The 12,383-nt window shown below is 31.3% G+C and overlaps 1 protein-coding gene across 1 annotated transcript in view; it reads right to left on the bottom strand.

The window, feature by feature from the left end:
* Positions 1-12,383, bottom strand: part of LOC106109799 (actin cytoskeleton-regulatory complex protein PAN1) — a gene marked incomplete in the record, with an annotated part of 35,634 nt that overhangs the window by 23,051 nt on the left and 200 nt on the right. Inside the window, 1 exon segment of the mRNA XM_013291413.1 lies at positions 6,888-7,100. Within this exon segment, the coding sequence (XP_013146867.1) occupies positions 6,888-7,100 (213 nt within the window).

Here is a 12,383-nt window from a genome sequence, read left to right as displayed (position 1 = left end):
TTACCTTGACCAAAGATTTAATAACACGTGACTCGATTCAAGTAGCTTTGATACATTAAATTGGTGGTGATAGTAAGTGAAGAACGAAGTCGGTTAAATGGTAATCTTTCATTTGCGTTAAAATCAGATTAACCCTATCATTTCCAAGGCATCTTCACATCACCGTTCACATACACTTCTCAGAATAAGTTTACAAAATAGCCAAGAAATGCAACTTGCGTCCAATATAACTTGCAAATGTGTTTACAATTCTAGGATGTGATATATCAATTTCTGCTTCACCTTGATTGACACAACAAGAATTAAAAGAGTGTAAAGTTAAATGTATACAAAACTTAAGCATGTTAGTTAATAGTCTGATTCTACTCTCAATTTTTCTATAATTGTTGTATTCTTGTCCGTCACTTTTATGAAATGATATTCAATTGACCAATAATTTAAAATGCTGTTGATATTTTTAAATGCGTTGTAAATTTTAATAAGTATCAAAATTACTTTTGCAACATGCATATTAATTAAAAAATGTAATGAAGTTAGTTAAGTATAAGCCGCAATGTAAAAGTATATAAACTCTAGGTCATGCAATGAGCCAACATGGAAATTAACCTCTGTAACAGTTCATTTTAATTGTAAATTAATATATTTACTAATCCAAACGATGTTGGGCTAGGTCATATGATTTCGAACTAAGAAATAAAGCAAAACTATAAAATAGGTGCACATAATTAAACACTGTATAGTGTATTAACGTACAAATCTTTAGCTCAGCAATATTAAACCAATTTAAGGAAGACGCACAACAAACTCACGTGCAATCTAAAATTTATTATGCTCCAGACATAACGTTTATCAATTATGTAATTTAAATTCAAATCAAGCAACCATTACGACAATATTTATTCATACAAAATTATTCTGAGTGCTTCTAGATGGTTCCTATAATAATAAAGCCAACTCAATGTTTTCATTTCAATTTAGTCGCTTGAGCAACCTTCGCGCGCTGTCACAGTGACGTGACACCTTGATATTTTTTTAGTTGCACAGATATTATTCAAGTATAAGATTCACAGATTAAATATTACACGAGGTCAATAATTATCCAATGGCGTGTCTGTGGGCGGGTCGCGCGGGTTGACGGATGTGCAGAAGAATCATTGTGTTGCGCATACGCGTTAAATAACCCATTTCCGTTTTCCCCAGCACTACGGCAGTTACGCGCACGTGATTCGAATGAAGTTAAAACTGTAGAAAATTACAAAATTAAACCTGCAATTGAATGTAAACAAATCAAACATTGATTTAAAGATATACATGAGAGATTGTAATTTTTAAAATGAATAGTTGCTCTTGAACAGACAGGCTATTTACCTAATAATGATTTATTCTCTAACAAACGTAAAACAAATTCCTATCTAAATAACAAGTTATTTATAACTTTTGAAAATATGATCATCTACTCTTTCGAGTTTTGATGACGATATTTTAATACCGTTGTAATTAAAAAAATCACTTAGAGAGATTTTATCTAGAAATCGTTTGTAATAATCGCTGTTTACTCAGAACGTATTTTGTTTCATAACAACTTAGAAAACTTTATTCAATAGAGGATATCAAATCAAAAGTTGGAAATTATACAACTAAGGTATCATGTTTTGAAACTGAAGACGTAAAATTTAAACCACGGAAGGAACAATTTATATATTGAAGCAAAGGTTTTAGGATATTTTTTATGTATATGAACAATTACTAGACAGCTTCTACAGGGAAAAATATTCTTGTACTTTTTCCTTTAAACACTTAACGCTGCCAAAAATGTAAATTATTTTATTGATTAATATTTTCGATACTGGACACATCATTTTTAAGGACTGGTAACTTTTAAACAGAGAAGCACAGCTTCTATAAAATTAGTAAATTAAGGTAAATGACACATACATAGATGTGGTTGTTTAAACTAAGAACAAGGTATTATAGGCAGAATTATAGCGTGTTAATTTAAAATACAATTGGTCACGAGATGGCAATCGTCGTATGAATCTCAAATGTTTACATTTCAATATATACGTTAAATATTATGAGTTAACGTTATCACCATGCATTTTAACATAGTTTCAACAAGTGAATATGAATAGAATAGAAAGCCCTTGCCAATTACAGAACGTTATTCATGTTTCAATCAACAAAGACGACTTTAGTAGTGTTTTCTTATTCAGTACTATTGAATAAGTACCTACGATTTTGCATGACAATTACTTTCAAAAAGAATAAAAGAAAATATACATAGCTTGTTTTAAATATCAAAGAAGGAAATTGGATAACATATGAATCATTCTCTTGACCTTAAAATGTACCCTTATTCTTATTACGCTGAACTTACAATGTACAGATGTTTTTTTTTATCAAAAATGGTAAAGTAATGCCAACTACATCATGTAGTGTTAACCTTATGCACCACATTTTTATAGAATGAGTGTTGCAATCACCATGCTATTGTATTTTTATAAAAGAATCTGCATTATAAGATAACAATTAACAAAAGTAAATACCTTATGGCTTGTAGATGTTAATGACGTCCTTCAGCAATGACTGACACCATTAAAACATGTCAAAATCAATATGCTGTACCCTCAATTGTTTATTTAAAACGTACATGATGGTGACGGAATAAAAGTCGACCTCATTTAAACTTGAAATATTAATATGCTGCCGCGACGTGATTCATAGCAAAACAACGAAGAACAATTTATAATAAATCAAAAATCGATTATGCAGTCGAAATTTAAAACCTTTTAAATGAACGTAGATAAAACTACATATTACATGATCAAAAAAATGTTATAAAATCCACAAATTGTCAAAAAAATATCTATTTGGTCAAAAGACTTTTGCATTTAACTTTTAAGGAATTTTAACTCTCAACCAAGCGCTACTTAACTTTATTGAAATATACACGCGACTCCAGCAATAACATTGTTATTGCCTAAGTAAAACAGTACTTAAAGTCTAGACCAGATCGTAAAGTTAACTCGTTCACGCTTACAACTTTATAACGAAGATTAAACAACAAAAGCTCTGTAATTGCTTTCTATTGCTTGAATCCATAAAACACTATTAACAAACGATTTAGGCCGTTTAGTATTACAGCTCTATCGCTTTTCACAGACTAAAACGTCAAGGAAAGTTTCCTTTTCTTAATGTCGTTACTTAATTGTCTAATACATTTCTTTATATTTTTATTTGAAAGAGTATTTGATATATCTCCTGAATTTATACATTTCGATTTCTATTTGAAATTAACTCTAAACACGATGTTCGTAAAATGCATGTCATAGTTCGATGTTTAGAACCAACGACATCATAAAAGCGCCTCAAGGCTTACCAATAGCGGTCTAGAATTGGCGAAAATGTATGTGTGTGTATGGCGAAAGTTGCGGACTCGGTCACTGACCCCGGGTCGCGGATGCATCTCAACGGGACAGGCCGCCACGATGCGTTTCCAATGTAGCGTTAGTTTGTTAGATGAAACATTAACGTTATAGAAAGTGAGGAAGTTGTCACTTCATATCGTGGAAATCGATAAGACTTCATAATCGATTAAAGTTAAGTTCGATTAAATTAAGCGCAATAATAGTGACTCGTTGCACAAATCTAGTTCCATTATGCATTACAATTGTTTTAAAATTTGAATATTTTCACTGACACGATAAAAAAAATGTGTATTAATGCACAATTTTAATTGATTTATGTCTATAGTATTCGGTCAAAAGTCATGTGAATTTTTAAGCAAACTCAATCTTTGTGTTGCGAAATGTAAATAGCATTGTACATGAATACACAGCTAAATTGTTGCTTAGCGTCGTGGCTGAGAAAAAAACAAGTTTTTTCTACATTGTCTTATGTAATCTGCGACTAAAGACATCCGCAAGGGTCGTTTGTGATTGCGAAATTGTTGTCGCAACTTAATTGCTTCGTTCCTAACGTTTTGCTTCAAAGATTTTATTGCAAAAAAAATATATGTAGGCAAGTTAAGCCTTAAATAACACCCTGTTAGACCAAATTATACGAAAATTGATATTCAATGTGGCAGAACTTAATAAATATAACAGGTTATAGACAATCACATATCTTTGAAAATTAATAATTTCTATTATTCGATTATTTTTGCCTTTTATAATGCTAATAAATAAGTAAAGAACGAATTATGTTAAAAACGATTTTTTGTCAAAAGTTGATGTGATTTCAATTGTTTCCGCAATATAAAAAAAAGTATTCAAAAACTTTCAGGCAAGTTAGTACAAACTTTCAAAAGGTGAAGTCATAGAGAACAAAGAGAGAATTTATTATAAATGTCAGAACTATTTACGTCAATAAAAATTGATTACGACCATCAATAAGCAGTGAAAGTGCCGACAGGTAACAAGAAGAGATTTGAAATACAATTGGAGATGTAGAACAAAGACTTTAACATGTTACTTAATAACAAATAGACGCGTCTTCTTACATAATCTAACATATGCATGACAGTTTCACACTCCAGTATGTATTAATACATAATGCAATATGTACTGAACTTATCTATTTTATGTAAGTTCCTGAGTCCTAAGCCATAAGATGTTAGATAATTCTTAGTATAAATCTAATATCTCTTTTAAGTATTACATAAAAAGGATCACGGAAATCCAAATTATAGACAAATTTTACAAAATTTCACTGTTTCTTTCATAAACTGTTACTTAATTTAATATCCTTCAGTAGCAATTCTTAGTACGTTGTATACCTTTATAATTTCAATAAAAAAATATCTTATATGCATCTTGTGTTCACAAAACCGTTTTACTGCTAACCCCTACTTAGTAGGTACTTAACTTCAACTTAAAGTAACATTTTCAGATCCCTCGAAACAATAGGATTACTATTCACTTATTGCAGCAACAAATTACCAGCGTTTCATTCATACTACACTTCGCATTGCCTTGATAATTGTTGAATAGTATCGCTTACAGATCAATAAAGGTCACAACAAAGGTAACTGATATTCTACGTAACAAATGCACCAATTATTGTAACCTTCTAATTTTCCTAAATTCATACTAGGTAGCATCAAAAGAGGTCTGCGCTTGCACAACATTTGTACAGATTCAAGGTGAACTGGTCGAGTGTCTCGCAACGCGACCCGATACTACTTTATAATTCTCAACTAAAAATCCTCACAAATATAAACAAGACCACAACTATTACATAACTCGCCGGATAAACAGATGTAACCACAACTATTTTTAGTCATATGAGGAACTAAACTTTGATATTACAAGATAATCAACATAGATTATAAAAGCCTATGTATTACCTAGTCCTACGACCCGCGTATACTTCTACATAAAGAATGTCCCTCAATAATGTTAACTATAAAGTTATGATACAGAATTCTAAACCTCACTATTCATGCAGTTTTGGTTTATAAAATGTTCTAGGTAATGACTCACTATTGCATTCTAACAGATAGCATGGTCATTGAATGTTTTAAAAATATTGCTAGATGTCCATTGAATAGAACATAACCTAATCAAATTCATAGGAATTCACAGTTTTAATTTAGTTAACATTATAAAAACAATTGAAAAAGCCACAACCATTAACGAATTTATTCACTTAGAACAGGTGAATTATGCTATTTGGTTAATGTTTTTAAAATACAATTGCTCCAGTCTTGCGATGAGTGTGCGTGTTGAAGGCTAATTTTAATCCCTTTCCCTTTCCACCCTTATAAAGAAAGAATGAGAAGGGAAAGTGTTTTTGACGGTGGAGGAGAGGCATAGGAAAGGTAAATATCCTCTTAAAGTGCGTCTCATTATTTGTCGAAGGGTAAGCAATGCGTCTGCAATTGCGTGTCTATGGGCAGCTTCACCATTTTGGTGGATTCAGATGCTTGTTTGCTACCTTATGATATAAAAACGTACAGTAGGTCAATAATACTAGTCTATTAAAACAAAACTAAAGATTTTAATTCAAAGCACATCGAACACATTCCCACAAAGACGACCTACTCTGAATATTAAATGTTTAGTTTAAATTTAAGGTCAACAAACTATGCGGTACAAACACGTTTGGACACTTATCGCTTGTTAAAATGATTACCATTTATATTTCTAATTTCCTTTGAAGTTAAATATTTTTATGTACATACCAATTAAACGGCTTAGAAGTATATATCAATACAATTTTTGTCATGTGTGGCATAAAAATTCTGTTTTGCAATGACATTTTTATCTTTAAAAATGTCTAGTACATGAGCATAAAATTGATACATATTTTCATGAAAATCTTTTTATCATCTTTTTTAGCTTTCTCGAGCTAAATTTTACTCGTAAATAGTTATTTTATTTGACTTTCTAAAAGCTATATTTACGTGTACAATAAAACTTAGTGAAAGTATATAATTTACTTTACTTAAGTATAATGTAGCATAATATAACATTTATTAAAGTGTGCAAGAGTAGTAAGTGCGCTATTAAAAAGCACTAAGTGAACAATTACAATTCAAATTAACTCTGTTCACGTATGAACTGTTTTCATTCCATATTTTTCTTTTTAATAAGTTAGTAAAAAAAATAATGATATCGTAACATCTTTTAAAAATTAAATATTTTTTTTAGCAAGGGAAACTATAAATGAGGTTATTGTATGAACATATGAAGATTACATACATATCTGGGAGTTTTAATGACCTCTTTATTGTACCAAAATAGATGAAGTAGAAAAAGGAAACACAGAATTACCACATGCGTTATTTTCGTTGGGAACCGCCATACAGTTTGCATGGCAACAAATAAGGCGCTTAACTTCGCTAAGACAGTGAACGTTGCTTCTAGAGAAATTAAAGTACTTACCGCAATGAGGCCATCGTTTCCATAGCTCCTGCCTTCCAGCGCCAGTTCCTTATCCAGCATAGCATCCAGCTGCTCTAGCTGGTGGCAGGAGGCGCGAGCAGCCACCCAGCTTGACGCCAAGATAAACGAGCCAAGGATAAAGGACGACACGATGATCGTCACCGCAGCGATCCGCGCTATTTGTACAGATGATGACACTCTTTGACGATACGCCTACAAAGAAATAAAATAATTAAAAAAAGCTTCAGAATTATCTACTCGCTTTTCCAAATGAAGACCTTAACATTATAAAGCGAAAACCTTTTTTACCACGAAAAACCCAATGAATTAAAAACCAATATGTGAAGTTACATTTACAAGTTTGGTTCTTGATTACAGCTTATAGTCAACAAATCCCTTCTTTTTACAAGAGGTTCCTTAATTGTATAATACTACTTCTAATATTCCAATATCCACAAGTTGGACAATTGTTCACGGACAGTGTTGTCGCTTTTTATCAAGATAATCCTTTATAAAATATAGTACAATTTGTACTTGTACATCAAATGCAAATGGCTTGTACATTAGTATTGGCGGGCCGTATGCCGCTTGGCATCGTACAGTAACGTTCACTTTATAGCCGCATGAGCGGATCTGTTTGAATCAAACCCACAACGCCATACTCGATACATCGGCCTTGGGCCACTAAGAAAACATCTCCGTTAAAACATATATATTGAACAAACTAATATGTATTTAAAACATAAGCGCAAGCAAAAGCAATATTCACATATAACTAATATGGTATAGAAATGGAAAATTCCATGACACATGAGGAAGAATAAAATGTTGTTGTCTGACGGTAATTTACTTAGCGAAAAAGCGCAAAACGACTCACGAACTCTACTCTTAACGCTGTGATTCTAAATGCGTTTTATAATTTTGAATTTTTTTTAATCAGTATTATGTCCTTTCATTTCTAAAATATTTGAATGCGATTATAAGTTCCTTAACTTACTGCGTCTTTAAAACTACCTTCATTGTTTTATATTCCATTAAAGTACTTCTCTTTCTAATTTCCGGATTTGAAGTAATACGTGCGTATTGTGGAAGTTATATTTAGACACGGATCAACGGACTCTGTTACGACGATGAAGGTATATTGGAAAAACAAATTACGAAGGCACAAATTGATATCGTCATGCTCGCGAAAGATTTCGCTGGTTTTCGAATGCAATCTTAAAAGTACTTTCACCGGAAAGATGGCGCCGGCGGAGCAGCGATCCGACTCATTTATGTAATCCTGTGATACTTGTTCGACGTTAAATCATTTTAGCGATAATAATTATGGAGAATAAAATCACGCAATATAAACAAAATCTTTTGTGATTCCTAAATAATGTAATCTCGTTTCGCATGGCTAAAGAGGAAAGAGAAAAAAATGATTACAGCCAGTAAGATTTCGACATCATCTCTGATGGTATGGAGACGTAAAAGACCTCGCCCAATTACTCGAGTTACATGACCATTAACGAACTACGACGACATTATTAACGAAGACTTTAAGATATTTAGTAAAATATTGAGCATTTTAATTTTGTTAATATAGCAGTCCTTCAGATTATTTATTTAAACGGTATAAAAGAACTATCATGTATATTGGAACAAAGGTTTAGTAACGAAAAAAGATAGCTTAGAACAGATATTTTATAATCATCATAAGGTACAGTTGTGTTTTCATAATTTTATTACAATAACGTTATTATTCTTATTGCTAAATATGGCCATGGAATGTAATTTAAGGCCTTTAAATTAAAAACAAAGATATTGTCTAATGTTAAATAGAAGTACAATATTTTTAAGCTTGCGCTCAATAAAACATAGTGAAAAATACCAGGAAACTATGAAATAAAGTAAAGGTAACGTAACTGAAGTAGTCCTTTTGTTTTGAATTTTAATTTTGTAGGGAAATGCCTATAGTCGTCTTTAATAGAACTGCCATAAAAGCATTACCTTTACCGGAGTCGGGTTTGTCGGAGTAAAAAAACTTACTAGTATTATAGAAGTTGTAGACGTTAATCGTTTAATAATAACTACATAATTTCTAATAAGTAGGTTAATGCGAATTACAAAAGAAAGTACATGCATTAAAGGCTTTCACTGCAACAAATTAACTAATGTGAACAAACACTAAAACTGTAATCATACTAATATTACAAATATGAAAGTTTCGATGGACTGATGTTTGTTTGTTAGAGTTTGTAGCCTTAACGGTTGAACAGATTTCGATGAAATTTGGCATAGATGTAGATGATAGTCTGAAATAATACATAGGTTTTTTGATACCACGCGGACGGATTCGCAGGCAAAAGTTAGTATGTTATGAATAATCATTTAACATTGAATAGTAAGTTTCTGAATTCAAGTTTTTATTCTATTATATAGACGATATCATTGGCCAACCATATTTTTTAATTTCTCACCATGCTATATCACAATTTTCACAAATTCAGAATATTTCTAGAAAACAAAAGTTTAATAAACGCCTAAGTATGTTATTACCTTTGTTCCTTTTTAAAGTTAAGGTCGATAACATTATCCAAGACTACAGAAAAATAGGCTATTCCGTATTTTAAGAGATGTTTGACATGACGTAATGAATGTTACATGAATATTACTGGGAGCCCACGCGGTACGGAAGAGCTCGCTTGTGGAACCACTCTAACGGTCGCCTAGGTAATTAAAACAAAATCAAATGAACAACTGCACCAGCATATTTAAAAAAGAATATAACTGTTAATTCGAAGTAAGAAAAGGTTACAACTTTTAAATGCTTTGTAATGAGTTAGAATTTATTATCAACTACCTTAATGATTTAAAAAAATATATTTAAGTATCTATCATGAAACAAAACAAAGTGTTGTAAATAAAAAAAACGTGTTCCGATTTCGAAATATGCACGTTGACTTATTGATAAAATGAACACGGGTAGGAATATATAAAAGGCGATGAGCAAGTATAGGGAGAACGTGGTCGCATCATATTGTAATGTTGATAAAAATGCATCGCAACGCTTTGCATCATCACTTTATACTATTATCATTAAACATAAGTCAAAAAGACAAAGAAAATCCTTTAAGATTCTTACAATAAAAAGCATTGTGTGATAACAAATAGAAACGATACGACTTCGTGTACGTGGTATTTATTGAAACATACCAACGCTTGTATTTTAAATAAAACAAAATATGAGCGAGCTTCTCACCTTATAACCTACAATTCTTTTGAACCATTTAAGTAAATTTTTAGGTATACCACTATAGACAGAATCCACAAACTGTTCTAAAACGATCTAGAACATTTCGAAACCGCAATTCACTCTTGAATGGTTCTCTTACATAAAACTTATTTGGCTCAATTATGTAACTCAGAACCATAAACAACTCTACTCGTTCGGTGAACTAATTTACAAAATTAAATATTGATATTATTTATTTACTTGGACCGATCTATGCCTGTATGTAAGTACATTTAGATTTAATTTAATACTAGTTTACGTCCGCGGCTCCATCTGCTTGAAATTGAAAAAAAAAAACAAAAGTAGGTTCGTATTCTTCCAGACTATGTTCTTCATCTATGTCAAATTAGATCGGGATCCTTTAGCCGTTTATACCAAAAACTATAAGAAACATCTATCCATCCATCCAATCTTTCGCATTTATAATATTAGTAATATGTGCTACAACAATAATTAGCAAATTTGTCAATTTCTTGCTATCGTGTTACATACTTGCATATTGTGTTATTTATTTAATTTCCCTATGCAAATCTAACAAAAATCAAGTGTGTGTCTGAAGCTGAAGTATATTTTGAACATTATAATAGAGTCGTAAATGTCTTTGTAAACAATAAGTTTTTTATGAAGTCACTAAAAGTGGTAGGATATGACGCAAACGCCATTGTTATGTCCACCGCGGCGGCTGGTCGGTACCTAGTATAACGATTTCACTCCGTTGCGACGTTTACAATGCCGGGTTTTTCCTTCTGTTGACGGACAAAAAAAACAACCAACGAAGGAAATAAAATCGCTAAATACAGATTATCATGCAACTTGTATTTAAATAATAATGGTGTTTTGTAAAAATATTGCAAAAATATTTTACTGTCTTGATATATTTTTAAATTTAACTATAAGTAATAATGATTCCACTATCTAATTATTCATAATTTGATCATCGAATTAGCACTAGTCTATATAACATTTTAGTTAATCAACTTTTATTTTAATAATTTTAATACGATTTTCTTCTTTAAAAGGCATTTGCACAGTAACAATTTGACCAGTTACATTTCCAATTAGAAAATACATCATTAATAAAAAAAAAACAATAAAAACAGCAATTTTTAAAAATTTTTAATGTTACTAATAAGCGTGACGTTAAATGAAACCATAAATCTTTTCCTCTAACTTGAAAGATGTAGATTACTTGTTTCGACAGGAAAGTTACCCAGAGATTATTTAATAAAAGTTTAACTTAATCCTTACCCTTATTTTTATCGATTACTTAAAATAGTAAGTACCTATGAAATAAAATGTTTGAATGCAAAAAGTAAAGAGCAGGATACTGAAGACGACATTACGAAAAGACACTATTTGAAATAAAAGACCGATTCGCAGAGATGCTTCTATACTGAGAAATAGTCTCCTGAATACATTATTTAATAGAAAAGAATTCAACGCATTAGTAAGCACCTATTCTATACAAGCACAATTTAAAAACTTGATCCATTTAACATACATCTTTTATTTTTTGCAGAGTTGTCTCGTGACTACCTCTAATTATGTAATAGATGCTCGAATATAATAATAAATGGACAACTACAATAGAACAATGAAATCTCACATTAATCGGCATATAGAATCGGCTTATAGAACTCGCTTTGTGGTTCTCACAAATTATTGCACCAAATCTCTACAGATTAATCGATAAAATGCAACCTTCTTTATACCAACTTTCAGCTTTTGTTATTTACTTTTATACACAAAAATTACATATCTATTTAGACAAAAGTTGTTTGTAATACATGGCGTAGATTGATGCCAAAAAGATTTCAGAATTTAAAAAGCGGAAACCCCTATATAAAACAAAGAATAACGAAACTATAATTCGGTAATATCCCTAAGCCATAGTTTACAAACAGGCGGCGCGTCGCATGCGTCACCGACACCCGGCACCGGCGCGCGCCGGCACAGGCCCATCAGAGAGAAAGGCGCTTTCCCGCAACCTCGCTCATAAACCGGCATTATTTATTAACTAACCCATTATCTAGCTTTACTATTACAAACAAAAACTAGCTCGTGACACTTTTTTAAATAAGTTTTGACTGTAATCAAATATAGATTTATGTTGGATATATTAAATCATTGTTTAGTTGGAACAAATTATGGTATAGTTCTTAAGGTAGGATTACAAGTTCTATCCATTTTTTAAAAATAGTATGAACAGATGACATAAA

This window comes from Papilio polytes, unplaced genomic scaffold (genome assembly GCF_000836215.1).
Source record: "Papilio polytes unplaced genomic scaffold, Ppol_1.0 DF821067.1, whole genome shotgun sequence".
Classification (NCBI taxonomy): domain Eukaryota; kingdom Metazoa; phylum Arthropoda; class Insecta; order Lepidoptera; family Papilionidae; genus Papilio; species Papilio polytes.
This window is presented reverse-complemented; position numbering and strand designations above follow the sequence as displayed.